The 21,635-nt window shown below is 47.3% G+C and overlaps 2 protein-coding genes across 5 annotated transcripts in view; one reads left to right on the forward strand and one right to left on the reverse strand.

Annotated features, from left to right (window-relative positions):
* The window catches only part of ARMH3 (armadillo like helical domain containing 3), a 70,711-nt gene extending 58,937 nt beyond the window's left edge, over positions 1-11,774 (reverse strand). The window contains exons 1-2 of one of the 4 annotated variants that reach the window (XM_056529105.1): positions 11,656-11,774; positions 1,380-1,495 (exon numbers count right to left, since the gene is read on the reverse strand). In XM_056529105.1, coding sequence (XP_056385080.1) covers positions 1,380-1,481 — 102 coding nt within the window. In that variant the 5' untranslated portion in view covers positions 1,482-1,495; positions 11,656-11,774. The other 3 variants (XM_056529107.1, XM_056529106.1, XM_056529104.1) reach the window with 3 other exon arrangements.
* Positions 11,775-11,866: 92 nt separating this feature from the next.
* On the forward strand, positions 11,867-20,427 carry HPS6 (HPS6 biogenesis of lysosomal organelles complex 2 subunit 3). Its single transcript, XM_056529103.1, has 2 exons — positions 11,867-12,493; positions 17,936-20,427. Exons 1-2 carry the CDS (start codon positions 11,978-11,980, stop codon positions 19,772-19,774), a joined length of 2,355 nt encoding a protein of 784 aa, XP_056385078.1. The 5' UTR covers positions 11,867-11,977; the 3' UTR covers positions 19,775-20,427.
* Positions 20,428-21,635: the final 1,208 nt, after the last annotated feature.

Raw genomic sequence — 21,635 nt, forward strand, 5'->3', positions numbered from 1 at the left:
GCTGATATGGCATGAAGGGCTTACAGGCGACCAAACTTGGGCCTAAAGTGGGTTGTGGTTCAGTGTCTGTTAGTTAGTATGTATAAGTTTGTGTATAAGTTGGTTGGGTGGAGTGCTAGGTGGGGAGGGTGTATTTGTGGGTGGTGGTGTGTTTTCGTGTTTTTGGGGGACCTGACATGGGTCAGTTAAGGACAGAACTTTGTAAACTGTAGAGGAACGGTATGGACTCTGACCCATGTGCAGGAGGGGTGGTGTGGGTGAGGGCACAGTTTTAGTGTAGGGATTTCCTGTATTTTTTTTTTTGTAGGTTTCTGTAAATAGGGTGCATATATTTATGTTTATATACTATAATTTATTAATTTCTATTAGTGATTTTGTATCTATTTGGTTTTGTATCTACATCGTTTTATATTGTCTCATATTATAGTTATGGCAGTCGGACCAGTTGTTGTGTTATGTGTTTTTGTTTATTTATATTTTTAATTTTTATATTTTTTATTTATTTATTTTCCCCTTTTGTTTTGTTTCCCGAGTATGGATGGTTTGAGTTACAGCCAGGTAGTGCTAATTTTATGTTTATGTTTAAGCCAAGTTGTGCTGTTTTTATGTTCATTTTTGGTATGTGTGTCAGTGTGTTTTTGTTTGTTTGTTTTCTTTTTGCTTTGTAAAGCTGGGCTGGCCGGTTAGGCAGGGTTTTGTTTTTGATTTATATTATAGCTGGTTAAGCTTGTTTTTTGTTGTATTGGATAAGTTTTGTATTTTTATAATAAAAAAAGTGTCAGCAGAGAGCACTGTGGACAAGACAAAAAAGAAATTCAAAAAGAAAAGAATTTCCTCAGCAGACTACAGCTGCTAAAAAGTACTGGAAGGGTAAAGATTTTTTAATAGAAGTCATTTACAAATCTGTTTAACTTTCTGGCATCAGTTGATTAAAAAAAATATATATATATATGTTTTCCACCGGAGTACCCCTTTAATATCATTTTGTTCTAGGAACGCATCTAACCCTGTTTTAAAGCTTTCAACTGTTTCTGCTGTGACCAGTTCCTGAGATAGACTGTTCCATAATTTCACAGTTCTTATGGTAAAGAAGGCGTATCACACCTTTAGACTAAACCTTTTCTTCTCCAGACGGAGGGAGTGCCCCCTCGTCCTTTGGGGGGGGGGGGTTAACCTGGAACAGTTTTTCCACATATTTTTTGTATGGGCCATTTATATACTTATATACGTTTATCATATCCCCCCCTTAAACATCTCTTCTCAAGACTAAACAATTGTAATTCTTTAAATCTTTCATCATAGCCAGGATGTTCCATGCCCCTTATTAGTTTAGTCGCTTACATGGACCACTACTCACATGGACCCATTCTGCCGCTTACCGTAAAGATCTCATCGTACATTAACACCACCTTCTCTTTCAAGGGCTTCTTGGAGGCCGACGACTTTCGCAGGAGCCCCACTTTCTTCTCTACTTGCGCCATGGTTTAAGCATAATCTGTGCAAGAAGGGAGAAAGCCATGAGTAAGCAAAGAACGAAACACTGCACCGCATGTATCACACATGACGGGATTAGATACACAGACTACACTGACAGGTTCAAGGTAGACATCAAACGACATAAGTTGCTGGCCGAACAACAGCTATGTCTGCCACCATATACATGAACGCTCAGCTCAGCCGAGCAATCGGGCCTTTTTTGAATGAAGAAAGGAGGGGCAGGCTGCTGGCAAACTCCTCTGGTGGCGGCTTATATTTTCAAGAACAAAAAGACTGTGCAGTTAAAGGGGCACTCCGCCCCTAGACATCTTATCCCCAGCAGGGGACCTGCCGGTGGGGACCCCCGCAATCTCCCTGCTGCACCCGGTGTTCGTTTAGAGCGTCGGGTGCAGCGCCAGAGGCTGGTGACATCACGGCCATGCCCCCTTAATGTAAGTCTATGGAAAGGAGCGTGACGGCCATCACGCCCCCTCCCATAGACTTGCATGAAGGGGGCGTGACCACAATGTCACAGGCCTCCGCCCCGCATCGCCAGTCATCCGGCACAGAGCAAAGTTCACTCCGTGCATCGGATGTCTGGGGTGCCGCAGCAGAGGACGGGACTGGGATGCCTGCTGAAATCATACAGCAGGCACCTCGTGCACACCCCTGGGGTAGTAATTTTTCCCCCACAATGTCCTGTCACTGTATCACATCCGTAATGAATTACGGGCATATACGGGCAGTTACAAAACCCCATAGGCTGCAATGCAATTTAGTCATGGCCGTCAGGGGTTTTGTAACGGCAGGTTTTCGGAACGTGTTGACGGAACGTGTGGCGGAAGTTCCTAAACGGAACTATTTCATAGTGTGAAAGAGGCCTTAGTTTTAAGCCTAGTGGCCAAAATGAGAACTGCAAGATTTTAGAATTATTTAAAAATATAGATAGTAAAATGTAAAATTAGAAAAAAAAAGTTAAAATCCCCATAAATTATTGAAAAAATGCGTTTAACATAAAAACTTGAATTAAACAATGATGACACATTCCATTTAAATGCACCAGCACAACAACACAGTATCATATTACAGTAAAATCTCCCTTAGCGGAAACCTCCCAATAGGGGACAACCAGACTTATGTGCCAGCCCTTGTACACAGGGCCACTGTCAGGGGGAACAGCCAATACCCCAGTAAGGGGCCCAGGCCCCACTGCACCAAACCCCCCCCCCCCCCACAGCACAGAAGCAGAAGACCGTCTCCTGCTTCTGTACGTTCACCGGCAGCATAATCCCCCCCCCCCCCCCCCCCCCCGTGCCACTTTATTCCTCATGCGCCAAATCCCCCCCCCCCTTTATTACCCCCTGTGCTACATCATTACCCCTTGACCCCCCTGTGCTATTTCATCGCCCCCTTTATTACCCTTTGTGCTAATCCATCACCCCCTCTTTACCACCCCTGTGCTATTTCATCCCCCCTGTGCCATTTCTACCCCCCTTTATTCCACCTGTGCCATTTCATCCCCCTTTATCCCCCTGTGCCAAATCATAGCCCCCTTACCCCATCACTTTTCCCCAGCCCTCCTCCCCCTGCTCCGGACGTCACTTGTCAGTGCCCGCAGCCGCCACTGCTCCGTAAGTGCAGCGCAGAGGACATCAGAAAAACGTCAAACCCGCTTAGAGCCCCTACACCTGAGCCTACTGGCCAGGTAAGAACAACAGGGGGAGGAGGGAAGGGAAAAAGTGATGTAGCACAAGAGGTGAGGGGGGGAGCGAATGATGTGGCACAGGGGATAAAGGGGTAATGAAATGGCATAGGGGATGGTAAAGAGAGGGGTGATGAATTTGCACAGGGGGTAATAAAGGGGGAATGACATGGCACAAGGCACAGGGGGAATAAAGTGGAACAGGATAAAAAAGGGGGGGATGAAATGGTACAGGGGGTTTATAAGGAGTGATTAAGCAGCACTGGGAGATTGTACTGTAATATTGCTTTTTGTCATGTTTTATACAGTAGGTAATTACACTCTGGAGTGAGTACAGTACCGTATTCGGTCATTTAGAAAGGTTTTTGAGCATTTTTCCCCAATAAGTGATGTCTCTCAATAGCGGACACTTTTTTTTATTCCCCATAAGTGTCCGCTATTGGGAGATTCTACTGTATAGGCTTCAATGCACCAGTGTGATACATGACGGGCTTAGATACATCAGCTCGGCAGCACTCTCAGACAGTAATAAGGTCCACGCTGTGCAGACAGACCCTCCTCTCTTTCAGGACCCCCCCCCCCCCACCCACCCACCACCCTCACTGAGCACAAGACCCACATTTATACAGAGGATTCCCTTAGAATAACATGATGGCATGCGGTGTATTCTCAGTAACCACAGAGTTTACTTATAACAACAATTAGAGGGAACAAAGGATTCCTTCTGTATTAAATGACATTACGTCCCAAATAATGACATTAAACCATCACGGAGAACAAATGTAATGACCGGGGGAAGGAGACGCCTGATCATTACTGATAGAACAGCAAAATAGACGTCACTCAGACGGCTGATAACAGGAAATAACAGATTCCTCTCTTTTTGTTCACACAGGAATTATTCTCAATTCCCCATAGTGAATCTCTCCTACTCTGGACAGTTCCTGACAAGGACAAAGGAGGCAGCAGAGAGCACTGTTGTCAGACTGGAAAGAACTACACAACTTCCTGTTGAGCACACAGCAGCTGATAAGTACTGGGAGGATTAAGATTATTAACCCCTTAAAAGGGTACTCAGACCCTAAGACATCTTATCCCCTATCCAAAGGCAGTGCAGCGATTGTAATGGCTGATTGGATGGCCTGCGGTACTGCTGCAGGGATCAGAACAGCCAAGATGGCGGATGTAGGCCACCTTACCCTCCTCGGCCACTCTCCCGCTTTACCACAGCCTTAAAGCAGACCAGAGAAGTAGTTAGTCGATAATACTGATCAGTGCTATGCCAATGCATAGCAGTGAACAGTATCAGCAATCAAATGATTGCTACAAATAATCCCCTCTGGGGACATAAAAAGTGTAGAAAAATTGTGAACAAAAAAAGTTTAAAAATAAAAGTGAAAAATCCCCCTTTCCCCATTTTACTATAAAAAAAATATGAATAAACATATTCGGTATCTGCTTATGTATAATTGTCCGAACTATCAAAACTTATGTTAATATCCCGTACGGTGAACGGCGTAAACATTTAAAAAAATTGCCGCTTTTTTTGCCATATCACATCCCAGAAAAAGAAGTAAAAAGTGATCAAAAAGTCACATAAACACTAAAGGGGTACCTTTAAAAGCTACAGATTGTGGTGCAAAAAAAAAAATGGGCCCTCATACATCCCTATATATAAAAATAAAATAAAAAAGTGTTAGAGGGGTCAGAATAGAGCGATTTAACACATACTTGTTTAAAAGGTTTTATTTTTATTTACCGTATTTTTAACCCTCAGAATAAATAGAACATCATTTTGACCAACGAAACCATCCAAGTTGCTAAATTGTGTTTTTCTTGGTGCCGATCAGTTTTATCAGCGATCTACTTGTCTGGTCTGCTCAAAGGCAAACCAGAGAAACAGACCCAGCAGAGGCAGGTAAAAGGACCTCCGTCCACCATCTTGGCTGATCGGATCTCCGTGGGGCTTCATGGGCGATCCACTCAGCCATTACAAGTGCCGTACTGCCACAGATGCCGGAATCTGTATTGATCACAACATCTAAGGCCTCCTTTACATATATACGGGGTCCCTTGTCAGTTCCCTCCAGCACTGCAAAAAATGCGCCGGAGGTAAAATGAAGCCAGAACTGATCCCATTCCTTTAAATGGCACCATTCACAATCATCTCAGTTTAGACGCCGGATGTTTGGACACGTCGGACCGACACAGACAGGGGAAAGCATTTTGCTGCGTTCCCCCGTCCATGCAATATATACCTGTCAGGCAACCGATGGTTTTGACCGATGACAATTTATGCCGTCAATTTATCAGTCGTGCCATCAGTTTATGTAAAATAACGGAGCCTGACACAACGAACATATGTAAACCTAGCCTAAGTGGTTAATGGTGGACATCAGCGTGATCACTGATGTCTGCCATTACCAACGGGTCCTTGGCTCATGCGCTCGCTCCATGTATAGGACGTAAATGTACATCCTGGCGCGTTAAATAACAGAACGTACATTTACGTCTTATGGGGGAGATTTATCAAAACCTGTGCAGAAGAAAACTTGCCCAGTTGCCCATAGCAACCAATCACATCGCTTCTTTCATTTTGCAGAGGCCTTGTTAAAAATGAAAGAAGTGATCTGATTGGTTGCTATGGGCAACTTTTCCTCTGGACAGGTTTTGATTAATATCCCCCAATGTCCTTAAGGGGTTAAATAGAAATAATTTACTAATCTGTACCGTAACTTTCTGGCACCTGCTGAAGTTCCTCTGGGGACTTTATTTTTCCTCTGGGGACGTTAACTTACCAGCACCCATCACTCCAGCCCGGGCCCCGTCCCCTCGTCTTGATTTACGGCTGGCGCCATCGCTCTGTTCCCTAAGGAGATGGAACAAAGCGGTGATGCGAGCCGTCAATCGAGACCAGTGTTGAGGACGAATATTCATGATGTGAATTTTTATCGCGAATATCGGCACTTCGCAATTTCACTAATTTTTAGAACATAGTGCTATACATTCGTAATGACGAATATTTATTTTTATTTTTTTCACATGCAAATTTTTATGCAAATTTTCCATGCAAATTTTTGCTTGGAAGAAAAAGTGAATGAACATAGCGGATATGCAAATTTCACGAACATAGGACGAATAATCGTCAATATATTTGCAAAATATTGCGAATTTGAATATGGCTCCTGCTGCTCATCACTAATCAAGACAAGGGGACGGGTGCTGTAAGTAGAAATCCCTGCCCAGGGGACTACTTACCGGGACTTTATAACCTAATATCTTCACCATCCCTGGGGGGCACAAACGTCCCCTGGAGATGGTGAGGATAAGGATTTGAGCATATATAGTGCATTGCCGATCGCTATATATGCTAAAATATGTTGATTGGTTCCCTTTAAAGGAAAACTCCAGGATACAAAACGTATCCACTATGCTAAGGATAGTGGAAGAGCGTCAGATCGCGAGGGGTCCAACCGCTGGGACCCCCCGTTAGCTCATGTACGGGGCCCCAGCCCTGCACTCTGCAATCTCCGGCTCTCCCATAGAGCTGCATTGAGGGGGGTGTTGGTCTTTGCCTTGTGCAGCGGTCGTCACGCCCCATTCAGGAGGAGAGCTGGGGGCCCGTACAGGAGATCACAGGGGGGCCCAGTGGTCGGACCCCCGCGACCTGACACTTAGGATAGGGGAGAAGTATTGTATCCAGGAGTTCTCCTTTAAATCTATAGATTTAAAGGGGTACTCTGCTGCTCAGCGTTCAGAACAAACTGTGCCGAATGCTGGAGCCGGCAGCTTGTGACGTCATAGCCCCGCCCCCTCATTATGTAAAGCCCCGCCCCCTCATTGCAAGTCTATGGGAGGGGGCATGATGGCCATCACGCCCCCTCCTATAGACTTGCATTGAGGGGGCAGTGCGTGACATCATGCGGGGGCAGGGCTATGATGTCACAAGCTGCCGGCGCAGGCTCCAGCGTTCACAACAGTTTGTTCCTAAGGCTGAGCAGCGGAGTACCCCTTTAATGCAGATCGTCCTGTACAGCTCTCGTCTTTTCCTGTCAGCCCATAAAGTCTATTGAAATGGGAGACGTGACACATCACATGTCCTATTTCTACTGCCCCCTTCTCTCCTCTGTCCTCAGTTACTGGAAGGATTGTGTTTCACATACTGGGCAGCAGTTCTAGGCAGTAACAGATCATCAGTACAGAGTTGTGTATAAGGTTTGGGCTACACAAACCTTTCATCGTGCTACCTGTGGTTCACAACATTATTTCTCTGGCATGCGGCTGTAACACCATAGTTAAAATCAAGTGTTGGAGGGACATGCTGTCACTGATCCGTCAGGTGTATGTAATGGCACATCTGTAATCTCCTAGTACAGTCTGCCTCGGGCAGGATGTAATAGTAGATCTGGCTGTATGAGGACTTCAGGACTGAAGGAAGCCATAGTGACGTCAGTGGACTGTGTGAGGTCTTCTGAATAAGAGTAAGCACCGGCATATAGTAAGATGGTGACAACCCTATGGGCTGGAATGTGGCCTGTGGCCAATCCTGTAGGCAAGTCAGTGGACTAACAGAGTCAAGTGGAACAGAGGGGGCTCTAAGCCCAGACAGAGACTGGTGGACAGGAAACTGAGACCCATAAAAGACTCGTTTACACAGCGGAATTTCCAAGTGGAATTCGGTGAAAAAAATTCTGCTAAGAAATTCTGGTGCAGCAGAGTCCCATTGTTTTTATTAAGATTCTGCTGCACCGTGCAAAAGGCAAGATTTTCTGCAACAGAAACCTCTGCTCTAAAAAAAAAAATAAATAAAAAAAAAAAATATACTGTTTCTGGCCTCTGCAGAAAGAACTGACATGTTGAATCTATTTTTTGGAATCCGCTCAGAAATGCATCGGCATCTACGGAGACGACATATTGCCGAGCGGTCCTGGTGCTGGAACATTCTGCCGGCGTCCGCCATCTGTGGAACGTCCGGCTGGAAATTTCCCAGGCAGGCATTCCTCTGCGTGAACATAGCCTAAGGAAGTCCTTTGACTGGTCAAGAGCAGAAGAACAAGTCTGAATGTTCCACTAAAGGAGTATTCCGGCAAATATTAAAGGAGTAGTCCAGTGGTGACTCAGTGGTGAGCAACTTATCCCCTATCCTAAGGATAGGGGATAAGTTGCAGATCGCGGGGGGTCCGACCGCTTGGGCCCCCTGCGATCTCCTGTACGGAGCCCCGACAGCCCGCGGGAAGGGGGCATGTCGACCTCCGCACGAGGCGGCGGCCGACGCCCCCTCAATACAACTCTATGGCAGAGCCGAAGCGCTGCCTTCGTCAATCTCCGGCTCTGCCATTGAGATGTATTGAGGGGGCGTGTCGGCCGCCGCTTCGTGCGGGGGTCGACACCCGCTATCTGGGCCGAGAGCCGGGGCCACGTACAGAGAGATCGCAGGGGGCCCCAGCGGTCGGACCCCCCGCGATCTCAAACTTATCCCCTATCCTTAGGATAGGGGATAAGTTTTTCACCACTGGACTACCCCTTTAAAAGGGGTACTCTGCTAGAAAATATTATTTCTTAAATCAACTGGTGCCAGAAAGTAAAACAGATTTGTAAATTACTTCCTTTCAAAAATCTTAATCCTTCCAGTACTTATCAGCTGCTGTATACTACAGAGGAAATTATTTTTCTTTTTGAATTCCCTTTCTGCCTGACCACAGTGCTCTCTGCTGACATCTCTGTCCATGTCAGGAACTGTCCAGAGCAGGAGCAAAATCCCCATAGTAAATCTATCCTGCTCCAGACAGTTCCTGACATGGACAGAGGTGTCAGCAGAGAGCACTGTGGTCAGGCAGAAAGGGAAAAAAAAAAAATAGAACTTCCTCTGTAGTATACAGAAGCTAATAAGTACTGGAAGGATTTAGATTTTTAAAATGAAGTAATTTACAAATCTGTTTTACTTTCTGGCACCAGTTGATTTAAAAGAAAATGTTTTCCAGTGGAGTACCCCTTTAACTTATCCCCTATCCACTGGATAGGGGATAAGTAGCTGATCGCAGGGGTCCGACTGTGATCACTAACACGGGACCCCAGCTCTCAGTGAAGAGCGCGCGTCATCTACTGGTAGACGGCACGCGCTCCAATCATTTCTATGGGAGCGCACCGGCTGTAGCATGCGCTACTCACTAAGCATCCGATCCCGTCCTGGTGATTACGGGGGGCCCCAGCGGTCTGACCGACGCCCTCCCCCCCGATCAGCTACTTATCCCCTTTCCTGTGGATAGGGGAGGAGTTGTTTTCCCCAGAGTACTCCTTTAATAGAACATTTGGGCTTGTCCCTCTACTCTTGACCAGTCAAAGGAATTCCTTAGGCTCTCTTGTGGAGGGGGAATAAGTTATTTTTATTTTATTTTTTCAGCCTTGTTATGTTTTTGATCCATTCTTTAAATTTTTATAAATAAAAGTGTCCCTGATTGGTGAGAACCCAGCAATCATTAGAACAAGCGGGGAGAAGATCGTACTTAGGTGCTTCACTCCCTTCATTCAAGTGAAGCTGAGTGGCGATCGCTCCTTTTAAAAGGGGTACTCCGGTGGAAGACTTTTTTTTTTTTTTTTTTTTTTTTTTTTTTTTAAATCAACTGGTGCCAGAAAGTTAAACAGATTTGTAAATTATTTCTATTAAAAAAATCTTAATCCTTCCAGTACTTATTAGCTGCTAAATACTACAGAGGAAATGGTTTTCTTTTTGGAACAGTGTTCTCTGCTGACATCACGAGCACAGTGCTCTCTGCTGACATCTCTGTCCATTTTAGGAACTGTCCAGAGCAGCATATGTTTGCTATGGGGATTTTCTCCTACTCTGGACAGTTCTTAAAATGGACAGAGATGTCAGCAGAGAGCACTGTGCTCGTGATTAAAAAAAAAAGAGAATTTCCTCTGAGTACTGGAAGGATTAAAGGGGTATTCCAGACAAAAACTTTTTTATATATATCAACTGGCTCCAGAAAGATAAACAGATTTGTAAATTACTTCTATTAAAAAATCTTAATCCTTTCAGTATTTATGAGCTTCTGAAGTTAAGGTTGTTCTTTTCTGTCTAAGTCCTCTCTGATGACACCTGTCTCGGGAAACGCCCAGTTTAGAAGAGGTTTGCTATGGGGATTTGCTTCTAAACTGGGCGTTTCCCGAGACAGGTGTCATCAGAGAGGACTTAGACAGAAAAGAACAACCTTAACTTCAGAAGCTCATAAGTACTGAAAGGATTAAGATTTTTTAATAGAAGTAATTTACAAATCTGTTTAACTTTCTGGCGCCAGTTGATTTAAAAGAGAAAAAAATAAAAATAAAGAGTTTTCCACTGGATTACCCCTTTAACAACCTCTGGGGGTCCCCGACCGATCAGCGTTTAAAAAAAATAAAAATAGGGAACAAAAGGTAGGACAGTATGTCTAAAACAGTGTGCCTCCAGCTGTTGCAAAGCTACAACTCCCAGCATGGCCGGACAGCCAAAGGTAACATCTGAAGGGCCACAAATGTTCCATGCAAATCAATGTCAATGGATTAGTGTAGTGTTTCCCAACCAGGGTGTCTCCAGCTGTTGCAAAGCTACAACTCCCAGCATGCCCGGACAGCCAAGTTTGTTTTTGCAACAGCTGGAGACACCCTGGTTGGGAAACACTACACTAATCCATTGACATTGAGTTGCATAGAACATTTGTGGCCCTTCAGATGTTACCTTTGGCTGTCCGGCCATGCTGGGAGTTGTAGTTCTTGCACCAGACGGAGAGCTCCAGCTTAGGGATCACTAACTTATAAACATCAGTCTGTATGGAACTGGGGTTTACTGGTTTTGCGTAAATTGGGCAGTCAACCAGTCCAGTGGTTTCCAAACGATGGCCCTCCAGCTGTTGCAAAACTACAACTCCCAGCATGCCCGGACAGCCGTTGGCTGTCCGGGCATGCTGGGAGTTGTAGTTTTGCAACAGCTGGAGGCATACTGGTTGGGAAACACAGCGAATATTCTAAACTATCTGCTGTGTCCGAATGTAAACAAGAACAGCCAGTCACTGACAGCAAGCAGAGATCTTGACAACACTGAGTAGTTGCGGGACAATGAATTATCAAAGCCTGGAGAACTACAAGTGCCAAGAGACAGGGCGGTGCTGCTGGGACTTGTAGTTCTAGCACAGCTCGCTTTCCTGTGCCCACATGCGGCCTACACCACCCAGCACACGGCTCCTACCTCTGCCCCAACACAAATGCCCATGCCCCGGGCACAGAGCAGTGCCCCCTGCCACCCTCCACATCCGGGTCCCCGCACGCTACTCACCAGCACCACCTACACCCTCTCACAGGCGGCAGACCCCACCACGGCTTCAGCCGGGCATCAGCCAGGATACAGCCCTGGAACCCGGCAAATGAAGGAAGAGGGGTGATCCGCTAGACTCTGTCTATACATCCAGCGCGTGTCGAAACGCTTCCCCCCCTCTGTTTACCAATACTAATGGTACGTCCCGAACCTCCTCCGCTGTCATCCGCTCCCCTGAAGTGACGACGACAAATATTATTTTTATTTTTTTCCCCGAAAAGTCACGCCCCAGTCTCTAAATCCTCAACGCCATTGGTTCGCTTTGTTAAGTGCAGTCACGTGCGTGAAAGGCTATTGGTTGGCCAAGCTGCAATCAGGTTAAGCGTTGCTGGAAGGTCACGCCTACTCCCCCCCCCCCCAACACACAGGTGACCCGGAAGTCAGGCGGGGGTCGGTCTTGTGATGCGGAGACGGGCGGTCATGCCGGGATAAGCGGGCGCGGAGCGGGGATGACGCACTTCGGGCCTCCGCGGCTGCTCTCGGATTATGGGGACTTCGGGCGGCAGCAGGTCCTGCGGGAGGCGCTACAGGCGCGGCCCGGGGACTCCCGCCTGTTCTGCAGCCCGGACCGGAGGCACCTGGTGGTGTGGCTGCTGCGGCAGAGAAGGCTGCTGTCCTTCCCGCGGCTGAGCGCAGACACCCCGCTCCCCGGAGCTCACCTGGAGCACAGCTGGCCGGGCTCCCCTCACCTATGCGGGCTGCTCTTCCCTCACCGCCCGCCGGACTGGTTGCTGTGCCTGGTGTGGGATAACGGGCGGGCGGATGTGTGGAGTCCTCCCCGGGGACCCTCCGGTAACACCTGGACCAGGCTGCAGTCCCTGGAGCTCTGCAACAGCCCCCGGGCCCGGGTGGTGTCCGTGTGCTGCGGTACCGCAGGGGAGCTGGTGTGGTGTGAACAGAGGGCGCCCTCCAGCCCGTACATGTACTGCATCTGCCGCAGGTCCCTCCGGATCACCGCACAGCAGGTGAGTGAAAACCGCATGGGAGCTGTTCACACTGAGCGGCATTGTTTCCCAACCAGGGTGCCTCCAGCTGTTGCAAAACTACTGCCACTGTCCGGGCATGCTGGGAGTTGTAGTTTTGTAATAGCCCAAGGCTCCCTAGTTGGGAAGTGTATGATTATCTATATGACAGTGTTCTGCTACCCTCCTCAGCTGTTGCTACACTACAACTCCCAGCATGTCCAGATGGCTAAATGCTCTCCAGGTGTTTTTGGGGGCTTCCAAGACTGGAGTGTTGCACCCAGTGGGGGGTAAAGATTGCTTGTCGATTTGGGTATACAGCGTCCGTGCAGACTGATGTTTATAGGTTAGTGATCCCGAACCTGGAGCTCTCCGTCTGGTGCAAGTACTACAACTCCCAGCATGCACCAACGACAACATCTGAAGGGCCACAAATGTTCTATGCAAATCAGTGTCATTAGATTAGTGCAGTGTTTCTAAAACAGTGTGCCTCCAGCTTTTGCAAAACTACAACTCCCAGCATGCCCGGACAGCCGTTGGCTGTCCGGGCATACTGGGAGTTGTAGTTTTGCAACAGCTGGAGGCACACTGTTTTAGAAACACTGTCCTACCCTCATTTTATTATCCTAATATTCGCAGTGTTTCTCCACCTCTGTCCGGGCATGCTGGGAGTTGTAGTTTTGCAACAGCTGGAGGGCCATAGTTTGGAAACCACTGGACTGGTTGACTGCAGAGATCTTAAATGCTGAAAAATTGTAAACCGTGATTTAAGCCCAATTTGCGCAAAACCAGTAAACACCAGTTCCATACAGACTGATGTTTATAGGTTAGTGATCCCTAACCTGGAGCTCTCCATCTTGTGCAAGAACTAAAACTCCCAGCATGCCCAGACAGCCAACGGTAACATCTGAAGGGCCTCAAATGTTCTATGCAAATCAATGTCAATAGATTAGTCTAGTGTTTTCCAAACCGTGTGCCTCCAGCTGTTGCAAAACCACAGCCAATGACTGTCCCGGCATCCTGGGAGTTGTAGCTTTGCAACAGCTGGAGGCACCCTGTTTTAGAAACACTGTCCTACCCTCATTTTGTTTTTTGTTTTTTTGTCAATTTTTCTTATTTTAAGCGCTGATCGGTCAGGGACCCCCAGAAGTTGTTAAAAGGAGCAATTGTCACTCAGCTTCACTTGAATGAAAGGAGTGAAGCACCTGAGTACGATCTTCTCCCCACTTGTTCTAATGATCGCTGGGTTCTCACCAATCAGGGACACTTTTTTTTATTTAATTTATAAAAATTAAAAGAATGGATCAAAAGTCAAAAAATAAAATAAAAATAACTTATTCCCTCTCCAGAGAGTCCTTTGACTGGTCAAGAGTAGAGGGACTAGCCCAACTGTTCTATTAAAGGAGTACTCCACAGGAAAGGGGATAAGTGGGGGGGGGGGGTCAGATCACTGGGGCCCCGTGATCAACAACTCCCAGCATGCCCAGACAGCCGACGGCAACATCTGAAGGGCCACAAATGTTCTATGCAAATCAATATCAATAGATTAGTGCAGTGTTTTCCAAACAGGCTGCCTCCAGCTGTTGCAAAACTACAACTCCAACGGCTGTCCGGGCATGCTGGGAGTTGTAGTTTTGTAACAGCTGGAAGCCTCCTGTTTGGAAAACACTTGATTAGCTCCAAGGCTCCCTAGTTGGGAAGTGTGTGGTTATCTATATGACAGTGTTCTGCTACCTTCGTCAGCTGTTGCAACACTACAACTCCCAGCATGTCCAGATGGCTAAATGCTCTCCAGGCCTTTTTGGGGGCTTCCAAGACTAGTGTTGCACCCAGTGGGGGTAAAGATTGCTTGTCAATTTGGGTATACAGCGTCCATGCAGACTGATGTTTATAGGTTAGTGATCCCTAACCTGGAGCTCTCTGTCTGGTGCAAGAACTACAACTCCCAGCATGCCCTGACAGCCGATGGCAACATCTGAAGGGCCACAAATGTTCTATGCAAATCAATATCAATAGATTAGTGCAGTGTTTTCCAAACAGGCTGCCTCCAGCTGTTGCAAAACTACAACTCCCAGCATGCCCGCACAGCCAACGGCTGTCCAGGCATGCTGGGAGTTGTAGTTTTGCAACAGCTGGAGGCAGCCTGTTTGGAAAACACTTGATTAGCGTTTTCTAGCAGAACTACAACTCCCATTATGTCCTGGCAGCCTTTGAGTGTCCGGTGATGCTGGACAGTGTTTGAGTTGCTGGGAGTTGTTGTTCCCCAATGGAATAAGCCCATTCTGTACATTATGCAGTAATAATAATAGACGTCCATCTGTTTGGTCACTTGGCGCCTTATATAATCTAAACCTGCATGTAACATACACCAGGTCTATAGTTGGGGGGGGGGGGGGGGGGGGGTTCTTCAGGACTGTGACTAATAATAAGCACTGTCTGTTTAGTCAGCTGGGCATGGCGGTAAATAGAGATGAGCGAACTTACAGTAAATTCGATTCGTCACGAACTTCTCGACTCGGCAGTTGACTTATCTTGCATAAATTAGTTCAGCTTTCCGGTGCTCCCGTGGGCTGGAAAAGGTGGATACAGTCCTAGAAGACTTTCCTAGGACTGTATCCACCTTTTCCAGCCCACGGGAGTACCTGAAGGCTGAACTAATTTATGCAGGAAAAGTCATCATCAACTGCCGAGCCGAGAAGTTCGTGACGAATCGAATTTACTGTAAGTTCGCTCATCTCTAGCGGTAAACAAGAGCAGACAGTGTTCAGGACATAGAGCGGTTTGACTACTGTCCCCATGTCACCTGAAATATACAGCAAGGAAGTATACCTGTATATCAGCACATACATTGGAGCCATATATAAATGTATAGTGGAATATAAAATTACTGTAAATACAAATGGGGGGGGGGTTACGTAAACAGTGGTTTGCAGGGCGAACCGCGCAACTTTCATTAAATGGGAGTTATATGCTGCAGGGGGACTTTATTTTTATTTTATTTATTTTTTTCAATCCCATCATCCCATCTTATTCTTTTTGTTGTATGTTTAAATATTTAGTGATATTCAAAATCTCATAACTTTATTAGTCCGAATGTTATTTTAACATTACACGTTCTTATTTATATTGTTTCCTTATCGATTTCAATTTAATCTGTTATTAATACAATAAGTGATAGGTGCTGCAGGAGGACTTACCTGGGCTTTTGTCATGCTGGGGAACGCCCCCCCCTGGGCCTTCCACCTAATTTGTATAACAACAATAAGGCTTATATCTTGCGGATGGAGTGGACTATAGAGCGAAAAAAAAAGGTATACCAGCCAGGAGTATGGGGGGGGGGGGGGGGAACTTGTCCAAGGGACTAAAATGGAACACAGTCCACTTGTCCCTCATGAAAATCCACTTGTCCTGGTAGACGATCTCAACCAAAATAGTACGTAAGTAAGGTCTTTATTCATTTCAGCACTTTCGTTTTTTTCCTCCTCGTCCTATAATAGCCATAACTCTTAGTTTTCCATCTACAGACTTGCACGAGGCTTGTTTTTTGCGTGACCAATGATGCCTTATATTAAATTATCCTTTCCATAACTTATGCTCTGAAACAAAAAAATTATTTGTGAGGTGAAATTGAAAAAAAAAATGCAAATTTGAGGTTTTTCTTTTTTTCTCGCCATTCACCTTGTGGTCAAACTTGCATGGTACTTTAATACTCTAGGTCATCTTGATTACACCAATACCAAATTTGTTTATTTTTCGTCATGTTTTACTAATTTACCTTTTTTTTTATTTTTTTAACGCAAACATACGGGATATAAAATGTAGCAATCAAATGCAGATCCAAGGGTGGCAGCCATAGATGAAGAGGTAAGCCCTCCGGCTTCCTCCACAGTGGATCACCCCCCGCGATTGCACTGCAGGGGGGGGGGGGCCCCATTAGATCACCCGAGGTGGTTATAAGATCCCTTTAGACGCTTCTGTCAACTTTGACAGCTGTGATCTAAAGGGTTAATAGCTGCCCGCGGAGGTCGCCACATGTCGGGCTATTGGCGGCGGCCCCCGATTGAAATCAGCTGGGGGTCTCTGGGTATGGAGCGGGCTCAAGTCAGGAGCCCATGCCATGTCCCGAGAGCGCAGGCATTATTAAAATAAATGGGGAGGTTGGTCCGGCCCTGCTTGCCCGATACAGGGTAACTGCATGAAAAATTCACCTGCCCGGAACTACATGTCCCGCGTGTCGGGCGATAGGATTTCCACATCCCTGTATACCTAAATCCTGATGATGAGCCCCATCTAGCCACGTGCTTTTTTGTTTTCCTGCTGACAGCTCAGCTTACAGGAGTAGTCCAGTGGTGAACAACTTATCCCCTATCCTAAGGATAGGGGATAAGTTTGAGATTGCAGGGGGTCCGACCGCTGGGGCCCTCCTGCTATCTCCCGTACGGAGCCCCGACAGCCCGCAGGAAGGGGGCGTGTTGACCTCCACACGAAGCGGCGGCCGACACACCCCCTCAATACAACTCTATGGCAGAGCCGAAGCGCTGCCTTCGGCAATCTCCGGCTCTGCCATAACGATGTATTGAGGGGGCGTGTTGGCCGCTGCTTCGTGCGGGGGTCGACACCACTATCTGGCTGGAGAGCCTGGCCCCGTACAGAGAGATCGCAGGGGGCCCCAGCGGTCGGACCCCCCGCGATCTCAAACTTATCCCCTATCCTTAGGATAGGGGATACGTTTTTCACCACTGGACTACCCCTTTTAAGGGTATTTCAGACTAGCGGATTTACAGCGTATCTAACGATGCGGATCCGCCACTGAAGGACTTCTGTATGGTGCTTTTACATGTGCCGCTGCGCATGCGCGGTGTACTCGCACACATTGCGGCCACTCCCCCTGCTCAATGAGCTAGGCCGAGAGCTGCCGTGATGTGAGTATACTGCACATGCGCGCAGCGACTTGCATATCGTGTGTCTGCTGGTAATGGCGTATTGCTGCTCCAAGCAGGCACATGTAAAGGCAGCATATAGAGGTCCTTCAGCGGTGGATCCGCAGTGAAATACGCACTGTAAATCCGCTCGTCTGAACGTACGTCTTAAGTGGTCATTCCTCCCCTCAATGGAACAAAACTTTTTACCTGTCTATGTAACATATCAAGTGTTTTTTTTTTTTTTTGATAAGCGACGGGGACCTTTAAAACCTGTCAGGTCGACCTATCCTATAACGCTGGCATGAGGCCAGTGATCACATGGGTATTATACGGGCACCTCATCACTGCAGCCTGGAGGTTGAAACAAAAGCAGCAGGCAGACTGATGAAGCATCGGAGTATACGTGGTCTGCCGACATGTGAACACACTTTTTTTTTTTTTTTTGTCATTCTGAAACTTGTGATTTTATTTGATATCTAGTGTAGCCTTTGAATTTTAACAATATATATATTTTTTTTTTCAGGTGACGTTGGGCAGCATGAAGATCGTCCTCCATCAAAGCCCCTTCTACTCCATGCTCTCCTCCCCTAACCACATCTTCATGATCCCAGATGCTGGCCCCCATCCTATCCTCATATACTCCCTCCAGGAAGACAAGATGTCCATGGCCACCCTGACCACGGGGCTCCTGCACAGCAAAGCTCTCACTGAGGGGGACTTTAAGAAGATGGTCCTAGAATACTCTGGCTTCCTCTCTTCTCAGATGCCCCCAGCAATCCTGCAGTCAGTGATCACCGAGGACGGGTGCTTGTTGCTTATGACAACCATTGGGCAGATATATCTTCTCTATGAGGATGGGAGTGTCAGACATATCTTTGATATTAATATAGTGGATGGAACTCAGATCAAAATGCAGATATTTGAGGACACTTTGGCTTGTTCTGTAGACACCACAGTGTTCCTCATCAATGTCCATACAGGGAGGCTTCTGGCCAAGCAAATTCTCAATGCCGAAGAGCTGTTCTTCCTGAGGGTATTAGATACAGAAGACGTCCAGGCGGTCACAAGGGACGGCATCTATAGGATCAGCTCTTCTGTTGAGCCTGAAGACGAAGGAAAGTCGGAGCCTTCGTTGCTGGACATGGTTTATGAAGAGGCCTGTAAGTACTACCAAAGAAGAAGCCTGAGCAGCGCTAAGCTGACTGTGCCCGAGCTAAAGAAAGGCGGAATGTTCCAGGCCCCCATCACCCTGTCCGCCATCCTCAGCAACTACCAGAAAAACAGCAAGTCCAAGGATCAGACGCAATACTCTGATCTGCTGAACAACATGAGCAATGAACTGCAGAGCTTCGTAAGTCTGGAGCTCCTCAAGACCTGCATCCTCACCGCGTCCGGAGAAGACATCGAGAAGTACTGCGAGGAGCTGGTGGACCACGAGGTCACGCGGCTCCTTCAGATGGACGTGGACCGGGACGGCCTACTGTATATTAACTCTTTGTTTAACACTTTTCCCAAGGCGGCCTGGCTGTCTGTAAGGAATAACTTTCAGTTTCTTAAGAACGGAGATGGCAAACTTGTCATTCGGGCCACTGCCGACCTATGGAAGAAAGTGTTGAGTCCTCTTCCGTCGGGGGCGAGGGACGGCTCTCAGAACGGAGTGTATCCTCTGTTTGAGGTCATCTGTCGGTCCCTATGCACGTTCAAGCCCAAGTGGCTTCCTACTTTTGTCCAGCACGCCCAGGACTGCTCGGGGCTCTCCTGGAACTTTACCAAAGATAACTGTGAAGGTGCACCCCTCTATAAAAGGGCCTTATCCGTTTTGGGAAAGCGGAAGGAAAACACTAATGTGGACTTGGAGGTGGAGATCCTGCTGTGCAGCGGGAGGCCCCAGGCTATCATCCAGGCCATACATATACTGATCGCTCTAAAACGTTGGTCCAGGGTGATGGAGGAGACGCAGAGGTTCTCCCAGCTCAGCCCTCTCATCACTAAGGACATTTTCATCACCCTGCTGATAGAATTCGTCAAAAACAGACACTTGGACTCCTACATCAGCCAGCTCTGTGACATCTGCCCCGAGGACATGACCGCCACTGACATCTTACGGATTGTCCTCCAGAACATGCCCAAAGTGGAGACCGACCCGTCTCCGTTTGGGGGCGGGGTGCAACTGACTGTGGGGTTACTTAAACCTCTCCTAAACAAAGTATTGAAGAACCAGCTTGGGAAGGATGAAAAGTGTGCAACGCAAACCTTTCCTCCGGCTACTCCTCAGCGGACAAACAAGTCTGTCAGTCATAGTTCTGTAATGAACGGGGACGATCTGTCGCCCACTGACTTCTACTCCACTAAGGCTTTATAAGTTATTGCAGTATTCTTGTAGTATTAGTAGGTGTCTTAGTACTAAAGCACTTTTTGCTGCATGCAGTTGGGTTTTGTCTTTCTAGTGCAGTGTTTAACAAACAGCGTGTCTCTAGCCATTGCAAACTACAACTCCCAGCATGCTGTCCGGGCATGCTGGGAGTTGTAGTTTTGCATAGGCTGGAGGCACACTGGGCTTAGTGACTTGTTGCTCTCCAGCTGTTTCTAAACTACAACTACTGCCCAAAGGCTGTCTGGGCATGCTGGGAGTTGTAGTTTTGCAACAGCATAACTACTCCCAGTATGGCCAGAGAGAGCTGTTGCAAAACTTGACTACCAGGTAGCCTGTAATGCTGTCGTAAAAGCTGGAAAGTCATTGGTCTGTATCATAATGAGCTTCTCTCCCCCAGGGTTTCCAAGACTGGCACATTGCGCCCATGTCTGCCCATTTTACAGATGTGGCACCTGCACCTCTTTTTTTGGCTCTACAGAATCAAATGTGGATCCCAATAAGGTTTTGTGGTGGTCTGGACCTATGTATCTCAGCTGTAATACGGACTCTTAAATGTGCTGGTGTTAAAGGGGTACACCGCCCCTAGATATCTTATCCCCTAGCCATAGGATAGGGGATAAGATGTCAGATCGCATGGGGACCCCCGGGATCTCTGCTGCAGCACCGCGCTATCATTACTGCACAGAGAAAACTCTCTCTGTGCGTAATGACGGGCAATACAGGGTCCGGAGCATCGTGACATCACGGCCCGACCCCTAAATGCAAGTCTATGGGAGGAGATGTGGCGGCCGTCACGCCCCCTCCCATAGACTTGCATTTAGGGGCGGGCCGTGACGTTACAATGCTCCGGACCCTGTATTGCCTGTCATTACGCACAGAGCGATCTTGCTCTGTGCAGTAATGATAGCGAGGTGCTGCAGCCGAGATCCCGGGGGTCCCCAGCAGTGCGACCCCCGCGTTCTGACATCTTATCCCCTTATCCTTTGGATAGGGGATATGATGTCTAGGGGCGGAGTACCCCTCCTGTGCACAGAATATGGGAATAAGTGTCTGATCACGGAGTCCGACCACTGGGACCCCCTGCAATCTCCTGCCTGGCACCACGCAAGGGGGTCCAACTGCTGGGAACTCCCCAGCCACTACCCCCCACACACGATCAGACATTTATCTCCTATCCTTTAATTCTTTGTCTTGTTCATCTGTTTCCATATCTCCCAATCGTTCCTTGTATTCTCTACAAGGATTTGGCAGCTGCCTCGCTAGGTGGGCCCAAGGACCCCTATTTCCTAAATAGTAGTGTAAATGTGGGGCTGTATTCATGCTAAAGCTTTATCACCCTACTCCAAAATTGGGTCAATAACCTCTGTATATCAGTATTAATGTTTTTTGATTGTATTTTTTTTTATTTTATTTTAAAGGGGCTCTTCCTGGGCTGTAATATTGATGGCCTGTCAGTAGGATAGATCGCAAGTAGAGATGAGCGAACTTACAGTAAATTCGATTCGTCAGAAACTTCTCGGCTCGGCAGTTGATGACTTTTCCTGCATAAATTAGTTCAGCCTTCAGGTGCTCCCGTGGGCTGGAAAAGGTGGATACAGTCCTAGGAGACTCTTTCCTAGGAATGTATCCACCTTTTCCAGCCCACCGGAGCACCTGAAGGCTGAACTAATTTATGCAGGAAAAGTCATCAACTGCCGAGCCGAGAAGTTTGTGACGAATTGGATTTACTGTAAGTTCGCTCATCTCTAATCGCAAGTATCAGATCGGTTGGGGGTCTGACTCCGTGCAGTGAGGGGTCTGACTCCATGTATCTGTGCAGGTAAAATGTACCAGGCTGTCTAGGGCAGTG

Source organism: Hyla sarda, chromosome 7, assembly GCF_029499605.1.
Source record: "Hyla sarda isolate aHylSar1 chromosome 7, aHylSar1.hap1, whole genome shotgun sequence".
NCBI classification, from domain to species: Eukaryota; Metazoa; Chordata; class Amphibia; order Anura; family Hylidae; genus Hyla; species Hyla sarda.

Excerpts from the sequence above, each read along its gene's own strand:
- HPS6 (XM_056529103.1), top strand. The coding sequence starts at position 11,978 with ATGACGCACTTCGGGCCTCCGCGGCTGCTCTCGGATTATGGGGACTTC. Across the intron at positions 12,494-17,935 it reads TCCGGATCACCGCACAGCAG|GTGACGTTGGGCAGCATGAA; the intron begins GTGAGTGAAAAC and ends TTTTTTTTTCAG.